The sequence below is a fragment of the Nerophis ophidion genome, linkage group LG14 (assembly GCF_033978795.1).
Source record: "Nerophis ophidion isolate RoL-2023_Sa linkage group LG14, RoL_Noph_v1.0, whole genome shotgun sequence".
NCBI lineage: Eukaryota > Metazoa > Chordata > Actinopteri > Syngnathiformes > Syngnathidae > Nerophis > Nerophis ophidion.
In genome coordinates, this window is record NC_084624.1 from 43583454 (window position 1) to 43607427 (window position 23974).

The following is a 23974-nucleotide window of genomic DNA, read 5'->3' on the forward strand; positions in this document are numbered from 1 at the left end:
GCTTGACTCCTCACCCAGACTAGCAAGCTCTGTGATTGCCTGTGACCAGTGTAGTTAGTCAAGTGTGACTCAAACAGAAATCTATGTTTCTAGGCAGGATGACAGCACCTTTCTGTTTAGGGTGAGGGCCGTCTCTCATCAGCGAGCCAGGTTTGCCCCAGAAAGAGGTACAATTATCAATAAACATTAGTCCCTGTTGTCTACAGAAGCTAGCCAGCCACTTGTTACGCGAGACTAATCTGCTATATCTCTCATCATTGCCTCTCGCAGGCAGGAAGCCAGAAACAATCACTCGATGCCTGCACATCTTTCTAGCGAGATCAAAAGTCCTAGCTAAGATTCTCTTTGTAATCTCTGAATGTCTGATCCTAGTGTCAATGTTCGCATAATTAGTGGTGCGATTAGCCCGTCGTATGAGTTTACTGGGCCTGTTGCAAGTTATTTCTCTAAGGGTTTGGGTTAAAAGTATTTTTTTCAAACCAGTAATTATAGTCTGCAAATGATGTGTTGTTGTTGAGTGTCGGTGCTGTCTAGAGGTCAGCAGAGTATACTCTTCCATTTCAGTAGGTGGCAGCCAGTAGCTAATTGCTTTGTAAATGTCAGAAACAGCGGGAGGCAGCGTGCAGGTAAAAAGGTATCTAATCCTTAAACCAAAAATAAACAAAAGGTGAGTGCCCCTAAGAAAAGTAATGGAAGCTTAGGGAAGGCTATGCAGAACAAAACCAAAACTGAACTGGCTGCAAAGTAAACAAAAACAGAATGCTGGACGACAGCAAAGACTTACTGTGTTGCAAAGACAGCGTCCACAATGTACATCCGAACATGACATGACCATCAACAATGTCCCCACAAAGAAGGATAAAAACAACTGAAATATTCTTGATTGCTAAAACAAAGTAGATGCGGGAAATATCGCTCAAAGGAAGACATGAAACTGATACAGGAAAATACAGAAGAAAAGAAAAAGCCACCAAAATAGGAGCACTAGACAAGAAGTAAAACACTACACACAGGAAAACAGCAAGAAAGTCCAAATAAGTCAGGGTGTGATGTGACAGGTGGTGACAGTACACCTACTTTGAGACAAGAGCTATAGTCATGCATGCTTGGTTATGCTTTAAAGTCATATCCAACCACTTTTTACTGTCAACTGAGTTTCGTTTTTTAATGATGTCTGCTGGTGGTGTGCCTCCGCATTTTTTTCAACGCAAAAAATGTGCCTTGGCTCAAAAAAAGGTTGAAAACCACTGGTCTGGTCTTCCACTTCTAACTCCTTCCTATCGAGACTACGCTCAGTCCAATCACCAAATAAATAGATCCTCCTGCAGACGTGCAGATGGCCTTCCCACAGCCGGCAAGGTGCGCTCACTGTCAGCAGAACGCGGCGCTGACGACGTCTGGCAGGTGCGCTGACGTCAGCGGGCGTAAAAAAGCAGTAAAAATAACAGCGTGTTAACCCCAGAGGTCAGACTGGAGCATTTCTGACAGCAGAATCAGCGTTTTTTTGTTTTTCCATGAGACACCTGGGAGGGGGCAGGGGGAACTGATCGAAATGATCCACTGCAGCTGTCTGCATGTGTGTGTGTGTGTGTGTGTGTGAGACAGCACACTCAATTAAACATCATTTTGGCGTAGACTACACTGTTGACGACAGCATCTCCGAGGCAACCGGCTCAACAGAAGCACACAACATCGCATCCACCCGTATCATCCCCCGCCAGCTCTATTATGACTGTTGCCACAGCGACGCTGCTGATGATTTTCGATGATTTGGGACGATGTTCGCGCACACATCCGCCTTTTCATATGAAGCGATAAAGGAATGGAGCGAGCTCACAACAAACTTGAGAAGTCCAACAGATGACTCTTCTTACACAACTGAAGTTAAAAAGTGGCTTCGGAGCAATCAAAGCTGCTCACACGGTCACTAAGGTGGACACTATGATTGTCAAATTAAAGTCTGTATTTATACATGTGAACCTTTTGTTGTAAATTTTAGTCATGGTTGTTTTCACAAATGATGACAGATGTGAACAAGTGCATGTATTGTCAATGTCAGTGTTTTTCAACCACTGTGCCGCGGCACAATGGTGTGCTTTGGATACAGTCCAGTGTGCCGTGGGAGATGATCTAATTTCACCTATTTGGGTTAAAAATATTTTTTGCAAAGCAGTAATTCCATCCATCCATTTTCTACCGCTTATTCCCTTTCGGGGTCGCGGGCGCCTATCTCAGCTACAATCGAGCGGAAGGCGGGGTACACCCTGGACAAGTCGCCACCTCATCGCAGGGCCCCAGGTGCATGTCTTTGGAAGAGTAATTATAGTCTGCAAATGATGTGTTGTTGTTGTTGAGTGTCGGTGCTGTCTAGAGTTTGGCAGAGTAACCGTGTAATACCCTTCCATATCAGTAGGTGGCAGCAGGTAGCTAATTGCCTTGTAGATGTCGGGAACAGTGGGAGGCAGTGTGCAGGTAAAAAGGTATCTAATGCTTAAAAAACTAAAATAAACAAAAGGTGAGTGCCCGGAGTTCAAATCCCAGCAGAGTCATACCAAAGACTATAGAAATGGGACCCATTGCCTCCCTGCTTGGCACTCAGCATCAAGGGTTGGAATTGGGGGTTAAATCACCATAAATGATTCCCGGGCGCGGCACCGCTGCTGCTCACTGCTCCCCTCACCTCCCAGGGGGTGATCAAGGGTGATGGGTCAAATGCAGAGAATAATTTCAGCACACCTAGTGTGTATGTGACAATGATTGGTACTTTAACTAAACTAAGAAAAGGCATTGAAGCTGAGGGAAGATTATGCAGAACGAAACTAAAACTGAACTGGCTGCAAAGTAAACAAAAACAGAATGCTGGACGACAGCAAAGACTTACTGTGGAGCATAGACGGCGTCCACAATGTACATCCGAACATGACAAAGAAGGATAAAAACAACTAAAATCTTCTTGATTGCTTAAACAAAGAAGATGCAGGAAATATTGCTCAAAGGAAGACATGAAACTGCTACAGGAAAATACCAAAAAAAGAGAAAACGCCATTAAAATAGGAGCGCAAGACAATAAGTAAAACACTACACACAGGAAAACAGCAAAAAAGTCCAAATAAGTCAGGGTGTGATGTGACAGGTGGTGACAGTACACCTACTTTGAGACAAGTGAATTATATATTTTATATAGTGCTTTTCTGTAGTGACTCAAAGCGCTTTACATAGTGAAACCCAATATCTAAGTTACATTTTCAAAGCAGTGTGGGCGGCACTGGGAGCCAGTGGGTAAAATGTCTTGCCCAAGGACACAACGGCAGTGACTAGGATGGCGGAAGGGGGGTTCGAATTCTGGTGGGTCTCTGCCACACCAGAGTGTGTTTGGAGAGACCAGAGGGGAAGCTTCACATTGTCTTGCCTGAATGAGCAGGTATCGGACACCTCAGTCTCCTTAGACGCATCCTCGCTCATCCATGAAGACTGGACACTGGCCGAGAGTTGCTTTGTTGGGTCTGCTCCTGTCTCTGGCCATGCTCCCTCCACCCCAGCAGACGATGGTGTGGAACGCCGCAGAGGTCACCACAGTGTATATGTTTCTTTTAGTTTTAATTCATGGCTGTATGTAGAAGTGGCTGGTTGCATCAGCTCTGCTCTTTTAATGTCTTAATGTCCTTTGTGTTTTTTGAGTTTGATGTTTCCCTCTTACACATGTAAGAGGGATGTGTGCTATGGCTATGAGTTGTTTTTTCCCTTTGCCTCAGTCTGGACCCCCTCTCCAGGGGCCTACGCTTAGACTTTTTTTCTCTCCCCCTTCATTGTAAGGGGCGCTGGAAGTTGGCAGACCCGTCAGCGATCCTGTTCTGTCTCCCTGTAATGTTTGTCTGATCTTGAATTGGATTGTGCTGAAAATTTTAATTTCCCCTCGGGGATTAATAAAGTGATTCTGATTCTGAATCCTCAGGTTGCTGGAACACCCACTCTACCAACCGAGCTACACCGCTCCAAGAGCTATAGTCATGCATGCTTGATTATGCTTTAAAGTCATATCCAACGACTTTTTACTGTCAACTGAGTTTTGTTTTTTAATGATGTCTGCTGGTGGTGTGCCTCCACATTTTTTCAAGGCAAAAAATGTGCCTAGGCTCAAAAAAGGTTGAAAAACACTGCTCCATGTGTGATGATGTCAATGAGGTGTGGTTGTATTGTATATTAAGTATGTGTCAATAAAAGAGCATTTTATGACTTTTCTTCATTTGATTACATGCTATATAGTATGATTTTATTGTCATAATTGTATTGCATGATGTTTGTATCCTTTTAATTTAGATAACCAGGGATGGAAATGAGCTATTTAGCTATAATCTGGTACAAAACATATCTGTCTTTGAGCTGAATGTTTCTGTGAATTGTCCCTTCAAATAAAGACTCAACTAACAAGGGAAAGGGAGAGAGGACGAAGGAAGGTGGAGTATTATAAGGCAAAGGAAGAAAAGCTGAAAGTCTAAAAGATAGTTCACCTGAAGTTGCAGGGTGACCTTGCCCGCCTCACTGTTGGTGTATCCATGAGGAAGGAGGCCATTGTGGTCCTGGTGTGGCTGCTGAGGTTGATGTGAGCTCGTCCTCTCAAACATCTCCTTCACTACCTTCACCTTCAAGCGGCTACGCAAAGTGATGGCCGCGTTCCCTGAAACCAAGAATTACCATTAAAATATATTGCATACATACACATAAGTATGATTGATAGATTATATATATATATAAATATATATTAGGGGTGTGGGGAAAAAATCGATTCGAATTTGAATCGCGATTCTCACATTGTGCGATTCAGTCTATTCTTTTTTTCTTTATTTTATATCGATTTTTATTTTTTATTTTTTTTTATCAATCCAACAAAAGAATACACAGCAATACCATAACAATGCAATCCAATTCCAAAACCGAACCTGACCCAGCAACACTCAGAACTGCAATAAACAGAGCAATTGAGAGGAGACACAAACACCACACAGAACAAACCAAAAGTAGTGAAACAAAAATGAATATTATCAACAACAGTATCAATATTAGTTATAATTTCAGCATAGCTGTGATTAAAAATCCCTCATTGACATTATCATTAGACATTTATAAAAATTAAAAAAAAAGAACAATAGTGTCACAGTGGCTTACACTTGCATCGCATCTCATAAGCTGGACAACACACTGTGTCCAATGTTTTCACAAAGATAAAATAAGTCATATTTTTGGTTCGTTTAATAGTTAAAACACATTTGCATTATTGCAATCAGTTGATTTAACATTGTCCTTTACAATTATAAAAGCTTTTTACAAAAACCTATTACTCTGCTAGCATGTCAGCAGACTGGGGTAGATCCTGTATTGAATGAATACAGAATCGTTTTGAATCGGAAAAATGTCGTTTTTTGAATCGAGAATCGCGTTGAATCGAAAAAAAATCGATATATAATCGAATCGTGACCCCAAAAATCGATATTGAATCGAATCGTGGGACACCCAAGGATTCGCAGCCCTAATATATATATATATATATATATATATATATATATATATATATATATATATATATATATATATATATATATATATATATATATATATATATATATATACACATACACATATATGTATATATATATATACATATATATATATACACATACATACATAGATATATACATATATAAACACATATACTTATGGGGACCCCTGGAATAAGCGGTAGAAAATGGATGGATGTTTATTATATAGTTACATAATATATCAATATCATATATATCAAGATATTTATCCAGCTGTATGGGGACATTATTTTAACATTAACTAAAACAGATGAATAATTATTTCCATTATAATTGGAATAGATTCTTTAGATCAGATTCCTATCAGAATATCATAATTAGTATCGATTACCTCCATTAGATTAGACTTTGTATTAATAATATCTTCACGGTGGCAGAGGGGTTAGTGCGTCTGCCTCACAATACGAAGTTCCTGCAGTCCTGGGTTCAAATCCAGGCTCGGGATCTTTCTGTGTGGAGTTTGCATGTTCTCCCCGTGAATGCGTGGGTTCCCTCCGGGTACTCCGGCTTCCTCCCACTTCCAAAGACATGCACCTGGGGATAGGTTGATTGGCAACACTAAAAATTGGCCGTAGTGTGTGAATGTGAGTGTGAATGTTGTCTGTCTATCTGTGTTGGCCCTGCGATGAGGTGGCAACTTGTCCAGTGTGTACCCCGCCTTCCGCCCGATTGTAGCTGAGATAGGCGCCAGCGCCCCCCGCGACCCCAAAAGGGAATAAGCGGTAGAAAATGGATGGATGGATGGATTAATAATATCCAGAAAAAGAAAGCACACCACCTTCAAACACTTTGTCCACTTCTGTCTTGTAGGACTCAAACTTGAAGGGCGTCAGGAATCCCAGAGAACCGAGATGGAACGCCATGACTGGGGGAACGCTGGCCTGGGAACATAAAGAGAGCGCAGATTACGTTTTGAACAACACTGACATGCTAATGCTGAGCGCTAATGAGACTCCACCTGGAACAGCGAGGAGGCGTAAAGCAGCGTTCCGTCACCACCCAGACAGATGATCAGATCAATGCAGTCAGAGATATCATCATAACCTGCATTGATCACCGAGCAAACAATGATGTGCCATTACTTTCATTGATGCAGCTAAGTTCAGTAAAGGCATTGTTGTCAAGCGTTCCAAGCGTATGATAGCACACTTGGAATCTGGCAGCTCTGTAGAGTCTACAAATTGGTGAAGCTCGTCACATGTAGAAAATATGTTGCTCAAATAAACAGTTAATTGTACAGTTATACAATATGTATTCCACTACCTGTCAAACAAGTGTTATAATTACAGATGTCCGATAATGGCTTTTTTGTCAATATCCAATATCACGATATTGTCCAACTCTTAATTACCGATGCCGATATCAACCGATACAGATATATATAGTGGTGGAATGAACACATTATTGTGCCTAATTTTGTTGTAATGCCCCGCTGGATGCATTAAACCATGGGTCACCAACACCGTGCCCGCGGGCACCAGGTCGCCCGTAAGGACCAGATGAGTCGCCCGCTGGCCTGTTCTAAAAATAGCTCAAATAGCAGCACTTACCAGTGAGCTGCCTCTATTTTTTAAATTGTATTTATTTACTAGCAAGCTGGTCTCTCTTTGCTCAACATTTTTAATTGTAAGAGAGACAAAACTCAAGTAGAATTTGAAAATCCAAGAAAATATTTTAAAGACTTGGTCTTCACTCGTTTAAACAAATTCATTTATTTTTTTACTTTGCTTCTTATAACTTTCAGAAAGACAATTTTAGAGAAAAAATACAACCTTAAATATGATTTTAGGATTTTTAAACACATATACCTTTTTACCTTTTAAATTCCTTCCTCTTCTTTCCTGACTATTTAAATTAATGTTCAAGTAATTTATTTGTTTCATTGTAAAGAATAATAAATACATTTTAATTAAATTCTTCATTTTAGCTTCTGTTTTTTCGACAAAGAATATTTGTGAAATATTTCTTCAAACTTAGTATGATTAAAATTCAAAAAAATTCTGGCAAATCTAGAAAATCTGTAGAATCAAATTTAAATCTAATTTCAAAGTCTTTTGAATTTATTTTTTTAAAATTGTTCTGGAAAATGTAGAAGAAATAATGATTTGTCTGTTAGAAATATAACTTGGTCCAATTTGTTATATATTCTAACAAAGTGCAGATTGGATTTTAACCTATTTAAAGTATGTCCTCAAAATTCTAAAATTAATCTTAATCAGGAAAAATTACTAATGATGTTCCATAAATTGTTTTTTTTAATTCTTTCAAAAAGATTTGAATTAGCTAGTTTTTCTCTTCATTTTTTCGGTTGAATTTGGAATTTTAAAGAGTCGAAATTGAAGATAAACTATGTTTCAAAATTTAATTTTAATTTTTCCCCCCGTGTTTTCTCCTCTTTTAAATCGTTCAAATAAGTGTTTTTTTTCATCATTTATTCCCCCCAAAAAAACCTTCTGTAAAAAGAAAAAAAATGTATGACGGAATGACGGACAGAAATACCCATTTTTTTTATATATATACAGTATAGATTTATTTATTAAAGGTAAATTGAGCAAATTGGCTATTTCTGGCAATTTATTTAAGTGTGTATCAAACTGGTAGCCCATAGCATTAATCAGTACCCAAGTAGTAGCTCTTGGTTTCAAAAAGGTTGGTGACCCCTGCATTAAACAATGTAACAAGGTTTCGCAAAATAAATCAACTTAAGTTATGGAAAAAAATGCCAACATGGCACTGCCATATTCATTTTTGAAGTCACAAAGTGCATTATTTTTTTTAACATGCCTCAAAACAGCAGTTTGGAATTGTTGAAGTGGGCTGGGTTGAGGGTAGCATCCCAGAGAGTTAGTGCTGCAAGGGTTTCTGGGTACTTGTCCTGTTGTGTTTACCTTGTGTTACGGTGCGGATGTTCTCCCGAAATGTGTTTGTCATTCTTGTTTGGTGTGGGTTCACATTGTGGCGCATATTTGCAACAGTTTTAAAGTTGTTTATACGGCCGCTCTCAGTGTGACCTGTATGGCTGTTGACCAAGTATGACTTGCATTCACTTGTGTGTGTGAAAAGCTGTAAATATTTTGTGATTGGGCCGGCAAGCAAAGGCAGTGCCTTTAAGGTTTGATGGCGCTCTGTAATTCTCCCTACGTCCGTGTACACTGCGGCATTTTAAAAAGTCATACATTTTGCTTTTCGAAACAGATACCAAAAATTTCCGATATTACATTTTAAAGCATTTATCGGCCGATAATATCAGACTTCTGATATTATCGGACATCTCTAACTATGAGCCTACAATTGTAATGTTTTTAATGCTTCTGGACATCGAATTTAATGATTTTTATTGCTAGGCCTTAATTTTGGCAAAACCCATTTAATGAGTTTTATTGCTTTTTAGTGACCTACGAAAACCGTACAATAACAGACTAGGGCTGTGCCATATGGACACACATCTGGGGTCCTCTCCAAGGTTTTCTCATTGTCCCATTAGGTTGACTTTTTCCTTGCCCTGATGTGGGATCTGAACAGAGAATGTCGTTGTGGCTTGTGCAGCCCTTTGAGACACTTGTGATTTAGGGCTATATAAATAAACATTGATTGATTGATTGGGAGAACAAGGAACACAACAAAAACATAACAAAAAATTGGGTAATTTTAACGTGAAATAAATTATATAGATATCACGATATTTTCTTAATTCATGACTTGTTTAAATATATATCGATACATCTTACAAACTCGATATATCACCAAGCCCTAAGACAGACTTATTAGTAATTGTATGTATAATCCTTTTAAAGAAAATATATGCATCAAATGACGTGGTGTCATATTGACCACCACGGGTATGTTGGAAATCTGGGGAAAACCCTGTTCTATGCAGAAAAATAATATATTTTGGTGATTAAGCTGTAAGGCCTTACATTTCCTAACATTTATTGAAAAAAGGATTATGGTATTTGCAAAGACAGAACTTTTGACACAACTGGTGTATTGACCCTGGGGTGTACCTAATGGACTGTCCGCCAGGTGTGGAGTATTCTGGTTCATTCTCACCCTCTCTGAACGTGCACAGCTGGTTTCGGATGGAGCCAAAGTTCTCGTCCTTGGACAGTGTCTCGTCGTCGGCCACCCTGCGCTCGACGTACACCATCATCTGTTTCTCCTGCGTCACCACACGCGCGCACACACACACACACACACACACACGTTCCTCATGAGCGAAAACAACACAACATTAAAAAAAGTGACAGCAGCATCTTCCCATACAACTTGGGGCCCCTCTTAGACCTGATTAGAGACAACCTGGACATTACCCCGAGCAATTTGAGTAACGCAATTTAGAAAGAGCTGACTGCTTTGTATCCTCTAGGGGGGGGCACGAATGAAGCACTGGCTGTCCAAAGACGGGATCCGGGGTGGACCGCTCGCTTGTGCATGGGTTGGGGACATCTCTGTGCTGCTGACTCGTCTCCGCTCGGGATGGTCTATGGACTGAACTCACACTATTATATTAGATCCACTATGGACTGAACTCACACTATTATGTTAGATCCACTATGGACTGGACTCTCACTATTATGTTAGATCCACTATGGACTGAACTCACACTATTATGTTAGATCCACTATGGACTGGACTCTCACACTATTATGTTAGATCCACTATGGACTGGACTCTTACACTATTATGTTAGATCCACTATGGACTGGACTCTCACACTATTATATTAGATCCACTATGGACTGGACTCTCACACTATTATGTTAGATCCGCTATGGACTGGACTCTCACACTATTATGTTAGATCCACTATGGACTGAACTCACACTATTATGTTGGATCCACTATGGACCGGACTCTCACACTATTATGTTAGATCCACTATGGACTGGACTCTCACTATTGTGTTAGATCCACCATGGACTGGACTCTCACACTATTATGTTAGATCCACAATGGACTAGACTCTCACACTATTATGTTAGATCCACTATGGACTGGACTCTCACTATTGTGTTAGATCCACTATGGACTGGACTCTCACTATTATGTTGGATCCACTATGGACTGGACTCTCACTATTATGTTGGATCCACTATGGACTGGACTCTCACTATTATGTTAGATCCACTATGGACTGGACTATCACTATTATGTTGGATCCACGATGGACTGCACTCTCACTATTATGTTAGATCCACGATGGACTGGACTCTCACTATTATGTTGGATCCACTATGGACTAGACTCTCACTATTATGTTAGATCCACTATGGACTAGACTCTCACTATTATGTTAGATCCACTGTGGACTAGACTCTCACTATTATGTTAGATCCACTATGGACTAGACTCTCACTATTATGTTAGATCCACTATGGACTAGACTCTCACTATTATGTTAGATCCACTATGGACTGGACTCTCACACTATTATGTTAGATCCACTATGGACTAGACTCTCACTATTATGTTAGATCCACTATGGACTGGACTCTCACACTATTATGTTAGATCCACTATGGACTGGACTCTCACACTATTAATTTAGATCCACTATGGACTGGACTCACACTATTGTTAGATCCACTATGGACTGGACTCTCACTATTATGTTAGATCCACTATGGACTGGACTCTCACTATTATGTTAGATCCACTATGGACTGGACTCCCACTATTATGTTAGATCCACTATGGACTGGACTCTCACACTATTATGTTAGATCAAACTTGACGTCCATTGCACCGGTCGCCCACATCTGCGGTCCCCTCCAAGGTTTCTCATTGTCTTCCCATTGGCTGAGTTTTTCCTTGCCCTGATGTGGGATCTGAGGATGTCGTTGTGGCTTGAGCAGCCCTTGGAGACACTTGTGATTTCGGGCTATATAAAGTAAACATTAAGCCCCCATCCGCTCCTCCCCTGACGCCCATTCCTTGTGTTTATTTACTTTTACATGATATTTTATTGTATATGTTATGTATTATTTATTTTACCTTATCCATTCGTTATCTTTCATATATTTTGTTGGATTGAATCTATGTTTGCATATATTCATGTGTGTCTATGTCTGCTATGGGCGCTAGGGGACAATTACCTTGGGAATTGAGTGGGTGGGTATTGTAAGTGTTGTCTTTATTATGTTGCATAATGCAAAATGTGCAGATACAACTTGTTGTTGCCATGATTCACTGTGCTGTACTGTCAGCAAAATTCAATAAAAATAGTTGGGGGGAAAAAGAAAAAAAAAAGTGGGAGCAGGCGTGCAGAATGCAGATGATTAGATTTTGCAGACTGACTTGACAAAAGAGTTTGAGCGAGGTGACCTCTGTGTCTAGACTTTTTTCTGGAATGCGTTTGTAAACTTGCTATATAAAAAGCACATTCTGTTCAAGAGTGAATGCAAGATGGGGCTGGGCGATATATCGATATACTCGATATATCGCGGGTTTGTCTCTGTACGATATAGAAAATGACTACATCGTGATATTGGAGTATACATTCTCACACAGTTGCTTTTAGCTGCGGGCATTACACTACAGGCTCTTCTCACTCTTTCTTGTCTCTCCTTCTCACAGAGACGTAAAACAAGCGCACCTTCTTACATACGTCACGAAGAAAAGTAAGAAAACACAGACAAAACTGCCTGTAACTTCCAGTAAGAATGTCGTAGAGACATGAAACAAAAACCTCTATATAGACCTACATTTCATGTACTGACAACCCCCAGCAAAAATCAACAGGAAGTTTGCAATTCCCCCTTCAAAACAAAAGTTTTGTAAAAAACTGTCACCTTTTTTCAAACACTATCTCCTCTTAGCGCGTTTGTTGTGTCGGCTTCAAACTACCACAGGAGCGAGATTGAACCCTTCCGATTAAAAGTTGATCAAAGAGTTTTAATTACTGCTACGGTTTTGATTTTATCAGCCTTCAAAGAACCGCTGCACTGAAAACCATTTCAAAGATGGCCGCCGTGCGCAGACACAGTGAAGGAGAGGTTTTTTTTAAGTTTCTTTCCGTACCGTCTGCTGCTGGTGCGCACGCACCAACATCCGGGGAGGGAGGGGCTGTAATTGTCTACACCAGTGGTTCTCAACCTTTTTTCAGTGATGTACCCCCTGTGAACATTTTTTTAATTCAAGTACCCCCGAATCAGAGCAAAGCATTTTTGGTTGAAAAAAAGAGATAAAGAAGTAAAATACAGCACTATGTCATCAGTTTCTGATTTATTAAATTGTGTAACAGTGCAAAATATTGCTCATTTGTAGTGGTCTTTCTTGAACTATTTGGAAAAAATATATATAAAAATAACTAAAAACTTGTTGAAAAATAAACAAGTGATTAAATTGTAAAGATTTCTACACATAGAAGTAATCATCAACTTGAAGTTTCCTCTTTGGGGATTTTAATAGAGATCCATCTGGATTCATCAACTTCATTCTAAACATTTCTTCACAAAAAAAGAAATCTTTAACATCAATATTTATGGAACATGTCCACAAAAAATCTAGCTGTAAACACTGAATATTGCATTGTTGCATTTGTTTTACACAGTTTATGAACTTACATTAATATTTTGTTGAAGTATTATTCAATAAGTATATTTTAAAAAATTGTTTTGAATTGTGGCTTTTTATAGAATATTTTAAAAAAAATCTCACGTACCCCTTGACATACCTTCAAGTACCCCCAGGGCTACGCATACCCCCATTTGAGAACCACTGGTCTATACCAAGATGGCTGCCAGGTGCCGTAGCTAAGCCAGTATGTTTGAAAGTTGTCGTTTGCCTGCATATCGTAAAAACAACCGTCCAACATTTTACAACTAATTGTAAACTTATAGGTGCCGACCATCAGGACCGAGTTGCGACGAGAGTGTGTCGATGTTAAGATATTACGCCGAGTTGGTAAGTCTGTCTGGTGGCTAATAGTAGCTACTAGCCGTACCCATGTATTTTTGATGGGTGGTTAGCATCGGGTTTTAATCCTGTTGCCTCATATGTTTCTGCTCCGATTGAATTTATTTTTATGTCGAGTCTTTATTTTGGGTACTTACATATTGTGCCTAAAAGTCTGAAGTATAAAACATGTGTTTACAACTTTTTTTCTGTGTAATAATCCATTGTCACGCCAAATTTCTTCTCCCTACAAAAACCTTCCCCCCCCCATTTACTTCCGGGGTCATGATTAATACAGACGTTTTGTTAACGCTGGATTATAAAACTATAACGCTATATTATAAAAATATAACGCTATATTATAAAAATACAGACGTTTTGTTAACGCTATATTATAAAAAAATTTAAATAACTATTTACAAACACAAGCTATGGGATGTGTTTGTAAATTGTTTTTTAATTTTTTTTATAATATAGCATTAACAAAACGTCTGTATTTTTATAATATAGCGTTATATTTTTATGATATAGCGTTAACAAAACGTCTGTATTAATCATGACCCCGGAAGTAAATGGGGGGGAAGGTTTTTGTAGGGGGGAAGAAATTTGGCGTGACACCATCCATTCATCTTCTTGGGTCGCGGGGGCAGCAGCCAAAGCGGTCCCATCCATCGCTGCTTGCAGCTTTAATTTAGTGTTGTTTTGATACGTCATCTTAGTGACATCATGCACCAAATTGCACTAGCAGCTTGTTTTAAAATGTCTCTGACAATCTTGCACTTTCTGTTTTGAAATGTCATGTTTGTGTCAATGCTTAATAACGGTTTCATAAATACACTTTTGGTCAATTGACTTAGTTGTGATTTCCTTCTCTGCATGAAAGTTTAAAAGTAGCATATATTAATGGAATATGAAGAAGAATGTTTTAATGTAGACACATAGAATCATCATACTGCTGTGATTATATGCATCAAGTGTTCATTCAAGGCTAAGGCAAAATATGGAGATATATATGGTGTATTGGAACATGGCCTAAAAAAAAAAATCGAGATATTAAAAAATGACCATACCGCCCAGCCCAAATGCAGGACAAAAGTGCATCTTTGTGAGCAAACATGTTTGCACACACGTGTTCTCCTACCTCCACTAGAAACCTGCACAGCTCCTTAAAAGGCTCCCCCAGGCTCTCGTCACGGATCTTCCTGATGACGAGAACGTTGACTGGAGGTTTATTCCAGGTGAGGCGCTGGCTTGCCGGGTCCTGAATGTGCCTGACACACACACACACAAGCCTGTAAGGAATCTACGCAACATTTGTCGCAGTTCCATCAGTTTGAGCCGGTTACGTTCACTCATTAACAGCAATGACAAGCTCATCTAAAGATTCCACTCTTTACCTTTTTTTCCTCTCCTCCTTTCGGCGACGTCTGACCGGCATTGTTGTGCTATATAATGAGCACGTCAGGCGAGACAACATTGACACAAACTAGCAATAAGTATCTGTACTCGTCTCGTTCCGAGGGATCGACCAATCACGGCCTTGGCGTTTTATCTTATCTGACAAAGTTACACAATGCCTTCGGTGTCAACGTCCACGCAGGCTGTCCTCGTCGCCCTCACGCCTCACTTACTAACAACACAGAAGCACTTTACAAATGCTTACATGACTGAAGTCGGGTTGGGAAGAATACAGGCTTTGGGTCCGAAGTGAGTGGCTGGATACGGTCCATGAAGGAAGTGAGCTCTCCTGTGAGAGAAGGAAGAGGAGTCAAGAGCCCGTCAGCTCCCGTCCTGGGCAGCCGACCTGTGCCAGTGGCATGACCGACCAGCTGGCAGACCGCAGAGCAAACCTCTTAGCTGAAGTTTCCGCTGCGTCGCTCACTGAGCCGGACGGCTCCAAGTGCTCGCGTTGGCCCGGTAACCTCCACTGCTCCTTCTCCCAGAGCAGCTGTTCCTGACCATCCCCCCGCCGCTGCGACTTCTTCGCCTCCCGCCGTCGCCTTGGTGAGGCGGCCGGGCGCTCCCTTTGCTTGGAGGAGAGGCGGACCGACTCCGAAGCTTTGCCCGGGTGGGCCGTGCGTCGGGGCATGCCGCCGTCCGGCTGCGATGAGCAGCCCGCAAAATTGTCCATACTGTGTGATAGCAAAGCACAAAGTCTTAGCGTATCATAACAATTCTTAAAACAAAACAAAAATATTAAAAAACTATGGAAATATAATAAGATTCTATCAGTCGGCATCCTATTGACAGCAGACATTGTACAGTAAGAGACGCTTTGATATTTATTGGCTCTCATGAAGGGTGTAATTCTTAAAACAAAACAGAAATATTAAAAAAACTACAGAAATATAATAAGATTCTATCAGTCGGCATCCTAATGACAGCAGAAATTGTACAGTAAGATATGTTTTAATATTTATTGGCTCTCATGAAGTGATAGCAAGGGACAAAATCTTGGCATATTATACCAATTCTTAATACACAAATATTAAAAAACTATGAAAATATCAATCAATCAATCAATCAATGTATTTTATTTCGGCAATCTTCACATAAAACAAAGAACAACAACAAGAAAAGAAAAAAAAACACTCATTTGAGCAATGATTGAGCCGAAAGGGTGTAGGTTGAAGCAACGCTTATATAAACCTACCCCATCACAACAAGAACAAGGTTCAAAATATATAAAATCTAAAACATGCTTCACTTATATTACTTTTTTTTAAACAATATATAAGCAACATATATGTAGCACACGTCTCATATACACAGTTTAACATTTAAATCAAACATATACATTTGTACACTTATATATATATATATATATATATATATATTATATATACACAATTTATTTAAATTCCTAATAAAGTGGTAATATATACATTTTAATATAACCTATATGTATAATTATGAAATCATAAATTGTATTTATATACATATTATATATTATTGTCTTTCTAAAACAATGTTTGGTCTTCTTTCTTATATTTACTAATGATAAATGATTTAAAAAGCTTTTTAAACTGGTTTATGTTGGTGCTGTGTTTTATTTCATCCTTTAAACAGTTCCATATTTGAACCCCTGCTATGTCTCCCGGCTGGCCTGGGAACGCCTCGGGATCCCCCGGGAAGAGCTAGACGAAGTGGCTGGGGAGAGGGAAGTCTGGGTTTCCCTGCTTAGGCTGTTGCCCCCGCGACCCGACTTCGGATAAGCGGAAGATGATGGATGGATGGATGGAACCCCTGCTATTGTTATACTCATTCGTTTCTGCGTTGTTCTACAATATTGGATCTTAAAAAGTAGTTCTCCTCTTAAATTATAATTCCCTTCTCTTTGTAAAAATCTTCTCTGTAACCCTGTTGGAAGTAAATCTTTACTTGCTTTATAAATCATTTGGGCAGTCTTGAGTTGGATGGGATCTGGTAGTTTTAAATCAAATGTTTTTTATAAATAATCCATTAGTAGTGTTCTCGGGGTCCTGTGTTATGTATCAGTCTGATGGCCCTTTTTTGCATTATGAATAGTGGTTGGATGTTCGTCCTATATGTATTTCCCCAAACTTCTAGACAGTAACTCAAATATGGTAAAACAAGTGTACAATAAAGAGTGTGTAATGTTTTTTGAGTAAGAATGTGCCTTGTTTTACCCAGGACAGCAATACTTCTCGCCAACTTCCCTTTGATGTATGTAATGTGTGACTTCCAGCAGATCCTGTGGTCCAAGATCACAACCAAAAAATTGATTTTGTTTACTCTTTCTATACTAACATTGTCTATATACAATTTTACATCTATATCATTTCTCTTATTTCCAAATAACATAAATATCATAAGATTCTATCAGTCGGCATCCTACTGACAGCAGACATTGTGCAATAAGAGATGTTTTATTATTAATTGGCTCTCATGAAGTGATAGCAAAGCATATTAAAAAAAGTCTTAAAACAAAACAGAAATATTAAAAACTACGGAAATATAGTAAGATTCTATCAGTCAGCATCCTGGTGACAGCAGATATTGTACAGTAAGAGATGTTTTATTATTTATTGGCTCTCATGAAGTGATAGCAAGGCAAAAAATCTTAGCATATTACACCAATTCTTAAAACAGAAATATTAAAAAAACTACAGAAATATAATAAGATTCTATCAGTCGTCATCCTACTAACAATAGACATTGTACAGTAAGAGATGTTTTATTGTTTATTGGCTCCCATGAAGTGATAGCAAAGCACAACATATTTGCATATTATATCAATTCTTAAAACAGAAATATTAAAAAACTAAGGAAATATCATAAGATTCTACCAGTCGGCATCCTACTGACAGCAGACATTGTACAGTAAGAGATTTTTTATTATCCATTGGCTCTCATGAAGTGATAGCAAAGCATATTATACAAAGACTTAAAACAAAACAGAAATATTAGAAAACTACGGAAATATAGTAAGATTCTATCAGTCAGCATCCTGGTGACAAGGGACCAAATCTTAGCATATTTTATCAATTCTTAAAACAAAACAGAAATATTGAAAAACTACGGAAATAATACAATTCTATATGTCGGCATCCTATTGAGAGCAGACATTGTACAGTAAGCGATATATTATTTATTGGCTCTTATGAAGTGATAGCAAGGCACAACATCTTAGCATATTATACAAATTCTTAAAACAGAAATATTAAAAAACTACGGAAATATAGTAAGATTCTATCTGTCGGCATCCTACTGACAGCAGACATTGTACAGTGAGAGATATTTTGTTATTTATTGGCTCTCATGAAGTGATGGCAAGGGACAAAATCTTAGCATATTATACCAATTCTTAAAATAGAAATATTAAAAAAACTGGAAACATCATAAGATTCTATCAGTCGGCATTCAACTGACGGCAGACATTGTACAGTAAAATATGTTTTATTATTTATTGGCTGCCATGAAGTGATAGCAAGGCACAATATCTTAGCATATTATACCAATTATTAAAACAAAACTACACAGACATTATTCAACACTTCTATTTCCTGTGCAAACTGTGATTTAAGACAGCATGCCCATAATAAAGTAATAGACAAGCTATAAAATGGAGTACATTGTGAATAAATTAAGAACAGGAAATGCACAAAAGTTTTAGCAACTGTTATGTAAAAGAAAAGGGGTAGGATTAAATAAGCTCTGCTAGTTCCTACTACTTTTTGAACATGTTAAATAGAGAAATTGTGATGTATCATGTTGTATGTTTGTATGTTCTAAATAAACTCAAACTGATATTAAAGATCTGGATGTCATGGAATTCTTAGTTAGGGTTTGTTTTTGGTGTTTAAATTAGCTTGCAGTAATATCTTCCTAATAAAACACAACATGAAGTCTCCATTTTCTACCGGTTATTCCCTTTTGGGGTTGCGTGGGGCGCTGGTGCCTATCGCAGCTGCATTCGGGCGGTAGGCGGGGTTGAATATAAATTATTTGGTCCAATTCAACATAAAAGTTCGCTAATTGTTTTAGGTCAATACTCAGGTGATTGAATTGTTGAACTGAAACATTTTAACCTTGTGTTCTGCAAACAATGCTAACGCGTGAAGAAACATTTAGTAAAATGTGTCAAAAACAGACGCTTTTTCCCCCCCCGAAAAAGGCGAAAATGTTGCACTATGTTAGCTGTCTGGGCTCAACTGTTGACAACTAACGTTCAGCACCAGCTAAGTCAGTGTTTTTCAATCTTTTTTGAGCCGAGGCACAATTTTAGCATTGAAAAAATGCGGAGGCACACCACCAGCAGACATTGTTAAAAAACTAAACTCAGTTGACAGTAAAAAGTCGTTGAATATGACTTTAAAGCATAACCAAGCATGCATGACTATAGCTCTTGTCTCAAAGTAGGTGTACTGTCACCACCTGTCACATCACACCCTGACTTATTTGGACTTTTTTGCTGTTTTCATGTGTGTAGTGTTTTACTTCTTGTCTTGCAGTCCTATTTTAATGGCTTTTTTCTCTTTTTTTTGGTATTTTCCTGTAGCAGTTTCATGTCTACTTTTGAGCGATTTTTTCCCGCATCTACTTTGTTTTAGCAATCACAAATTTTTCAGTTGTTTTCATCCTTCTTTATGGGGACATTGTCGATTGTCATGTCATGTTCAGATGTACTCTGTGGACGCTGTCTTCGCTCCACAGTAAGTCGAGAGGCGGCGGCGACCAAGAAGAACGTGGAGTTGAAATATAATTACAAAACTTTATATACATATTTATATGATATTTACATATTTATATAATATGTAACTACAAGCTCCATTCACAGACAGAGTCCCATTGCTTTTATGAGCGGTCGAGTGAGTCAAAAGCCGCAAAAAAAAAAAATATATATATATATATATATATTTTTTTTTTTTTTTTTTTTTTGTGGCGGCCGTAATTCTTTCGTGGCGGACCGCCACTAATAAATGAATGTGTGGGAAACCCTGCCGATATTTTCCCGCATCTACTTTGTTTTAGCAATCAAAAATATTTCAGTTGTTTTTATCCTTCTTTGTGGGGACATTGTTGATAGTCTTGTCGTGTTCGGACGTACTTCGTGGACGCCTTCTTTGCTCCACAGTAAGTCTTTGCTGTCGTCCAGTATTCTGTGTTTTGTTTACTTTTCAGCCAGTTCAGTTTTAGTCTCGTTCTGCAATTACTTTTCCTAGGGGCACTCGCTTTTAGTTTATTTTTGGTTTAAGCATAAGACACCTTTTTACCTGCACACTACCTCCCGCTGTGTTCCGACATCTACAAAGCAATTAGCTACCTGCTGCCACCTACTGATATGGAAGAGTATTACACGGTTACTCTGCCGAGCTCTAGACAGCACCGACACTCAACAACAACACATCATTTGCAGACTATAATTACTGCTTTGCGAAAAATATTTTAACCCAAATAGGTGAAATTAGATAACCTAACACGGCACACTAGTCCAGTGTTTTTCAATCTTTTTTGAGCCGAGGCACAATTTTAGCATTGACAAAATGCGGAGGCACACCACCAGCAGACATTGTTAAAAAACGAAACTCAGTTGACAGTAAAAAGTGGTTGGATATGACTTTAAAGCATAATAAAGCATGCATGACTATAGCTCTTGCCTCAAAGTAGGTGTACTGTCACCACCTGTCACATCACACCCTGACTTATTTGGACTTTTTTGCTGTTTTCCTGTGTGGAGTGTTTACTTCTTGTCTTGCACTCCTATTTTAATGTTTTTTTTCTCTTTTTTTTTTGTATTTTCCAGTAGCAGTATCTCGTCTAATTGTGAGCCATATTTTCCCGCACCTACTTTGTTTTACCAATCAAGAATATTTCAGTTGTTTTTATCCTTCTTTGTGGGGACATTGTCGATTGTCATGTCATGTTCAGATGTACTTTGTGGACGCTGTCTTCGCTCCACAGTAAGTCGAGAGGCGGCGGCGGCGACAAAGAAGAACGTGGAGTTGAAATATAATTACAACACTTTATATACATATTTATATGATATTTACATATTTATATAATATGTAACTACAAGCTCCATTCACAGACAGAGTCCCATTGCTTTTATGAGCGGTCGAGTGAGTCAAAAGCCGCAAAAAAATATGTATATATACGTGTATATATATATACATATATATATATATATATTTTTTTTTTTTGTGGCGGCCGTAATTCTTTCGCGGCGGACCGCCACTAATAAATGAATGTGTGGGAAACCCTGCCGATATTTTCCCGCATCTACTTTGTTTTAGCAATCAAAAATATTTCAGTTGTTTTTAGCCTTCTTTGTGGGGACATTGTTGATAGTCTTGTCGTGTTGGGACGTACTTCGTGGACGCCTTGTTTGCTCCACAGTAAGTCTTTGCTGTCGTCCAGCATTCTGTGTTTTGTTTACTTTTCAGCCAGTTCAGTTTTAGTTTCGTTCTGCAATTACTTTTCTTAGGGGCACTCGCCTTTAGTTTATTTTTGGTTTAAGCATAAGACACCTTTTTACCTGCACACTGCCTCCTGCTGTTTCCGACATCTACAAAGCAAATAGTTACCTGCTGCCACCTACTGATATGGAAGAGTATTACACGGTTACTCTGCCCAGCTCTAGACAAAACCGACACTCAACAACAACACATCATTTGCAGACTATAATTACTGCTTTGCAAATAATATTTTTAACCCAAATATGTGAAATTAGATAATCTCTCACGGTTGAAAAACACTGAGCTAGGCAGTTAGCTCTGGTGCTAACCGGCTAGTTAGCCGCCATAAAAGGCACATATTAACCCCAGAAAGCCGCTCAGACTTACTGCGTCACAGAGCAGTCGGAAGGTTCATGTTGGGACGACGACTTAATTCTATCTCCACTCTAGAAGTTGAAGAAAGAAGGAGAGCTTCAAGCAGCCGTGAAGTGTCCGCGGCGTCCTGACACACCTGACATGGTGGCAGGGCAAAATAAGGAGGTGACGTCACCTCCACTTACTCGGCGCTTCTTCACGCACGGGCTGTGCTAATAGAACAGCGCTACTGTTTGTTTACTGGTCAGACAGTGAATTACACCACCGAGACCCCTTTTTAACTAACGCGTGACCTACTTGTGTCCCCCACGTCCACACCAGAGGGTCTTTGAGGGTCTATTGACGACTTAAAAGTTCTCTATTTGTACTTTCACACTTGACTTGACAAGGCCAGATGCATATAATGTCTATGTGCAGGGAGTGTAGGTCAGCTGACGGGGCCAGAAAATACGGGACGTAACCTTGGTAATTGTGAAAAATATAGACAAACATACAACACGTGTGTCAAGTTAAATCACAAATGGTAACATAAAGTAGCTTTTGTAATATTTTTTTCATTTGAAAAATGTACCTGGGAGCAGGTCACAGACTTTAATGCAGGGGTCACCAACCTTTTCTTGGGTACTGATTAATGCCAAGGGCTACCAGTTTGATACACACTTAAATAAATTGCCAGAAATAGCCAATTTGCTCAATTTACCTTTAGTAAATAAATCTATATATATATATATATATAAAAAAATTGATATTTCTATCCGTCATCCCGTCGTACATTTTTTTTCTTTTTACGGAAGGTTTTTTTGTAGGCAATAAATGATGAAAAAAACACTTAATTGGACGATTTAAAAGAGGAGAAAACACGAAAAAAAAATTTAATTACATTTTGAAACATAGTTTATCTTCAATTTCGACTCTTTAAAATTCAAAATTAAACCGAAAAAATGAAGAGAAAAACTAGTTAATTCGAATCTTTTTGAAAAAATTAAAAAAAATAATTTATGGAACATCATTAGTAATTTTTCCTGCTTGAGATTAATTTTAGAATTTTGATGACATGTTTTAAATAGGTTAAAATCCAATCTGCACTTTGTTAGAATATATAACAAATTGGACCAAGCTTTATTTCTAACAAAGACAAATTCTTATTTCTTCTCGATTTTCCGAAACAAAAATTTTAAAAGCAATTCAAAAGATTTTGAAATAAGATTTAAATATGATTCTACAGATTTTCTACATTTGCCAGAATATTTTTTGAATTTTAATCATAATAAGTTTGAAGAAATATTTCACAAATATTCTTTGTTGAAAAAACAGAAGCTAAAATGAAGAATTGAATTAAAATGTATTTATTATTCTTTACAATAATAAAAAAAATAAATTACTTGAACATTGATTTAAATTGTCAGGAAAGAAGAGAAAGGAATTTAAAAGGTAAAAAGCTATATGTGTTTAAAAATCCTAAAGTCATTTTTAAGGTTGTATTTTTTTCTCTAAAATTGTCTTTCTGAAAGTTATAAGAAGCAAAGTAAAAAAAATAAATGAATTCATCTAAACAAGTGAAGACCAAGTCTTTAAAATATTTTCTTGGATTTTCAAATTCTATTTGAGTTTTGTCTCTCTTAGAATTAAAAATGTCGAGCAAAGCGAGCCCAGCTTGCTAGTAAAGAAATAACATTAAGAAAATAGAGGCAGCTCACTGGTAAGTGCTGCTATTTGAGCTATTTTTAGAACAGGCCAGCGGGCGACTCATCTGGTCCTTACGGGCGACCTGGTGCCCGCGGGCCCAGGGATGGTGACCCCTGCTTTAATGCATGAGGCCCCCAGACGTCAATTTTGACTGCAGACCTGGCTTGGAATGCGGCCTGGTCGTATTTTCTTAGCGGGGCCATCTGGCTCAGTGATGCAGGCAGTAAAAGTTGAGTCAGAAATGGCTTTCTTGGCAGCACCTCGGCCAGAGAAGGTTCCATTCCAGCAGAAGACGCATGAAGCATTTTGTCCTGGCCTCCATTCAGTCCTCACTGGATCCTGACTCACCTTCCGCTCTGAGCTGAAATGCAAGACATGTTTTTCTCTCGCTGTTAGCTTTGTCTGTTGGTATGGTTACGAAAAAAAAACACTCGTAAAAATGACTGTTCTTACCAGTTAGTATAGAGGTTTGAGGCATTGGCTAAAAAAAAAAAAATCCAGGTG

General features: G+C 38.6%; 1 protein-coding gene across 2 annotated transcripts in view; it reads right to left on the reverse strand.

Moving 5' to 3' along the window:
- Positions 1-21961, reverse strand: part of nadkb (NAD kinase b) — a 26980-nt gene extending 5019 nt beyond the window's left edge. Inside the window, exons 1-8 of one of the 2 annotated variants that reach the window (XM_061920814.1) lie at positions 21797-21961; positions 15341-15622; positions 15154-15237; positions 14632-14761; positions 9645-9753; positions 6553-6638; positions 6373-6475; positions 4509-4675 (exon numbers count right to left, since the gene is read on the reverse strand). In XM_061920814.1, the coding sequence (XP_061776798.1) occupies positions 4509-4675; positions 6373-6475; positions 6553-6638; positions 9645-9753; positions 14632-14761; positions 15154-15237; positions 15341-15621 (960 nt within the window). In that variant the 5' untranslated portion in view covers position 15622; positions 21797-21961. Of the gene's footprint in view, positions 1-4508; positions 4676-6372; positions 6476-6552; positions 6639-9644; positions 9754-14631; positions 14762-14887; positions 15036-15153; positions 15238-15340; positions 15623-21796 lie in introns of those variants that run through there. The other variant, XM_061920815.1, reaches the window with a different exon arrangement.
- Positions 21962-23974: the final 2013 nt, after the last annotated feature.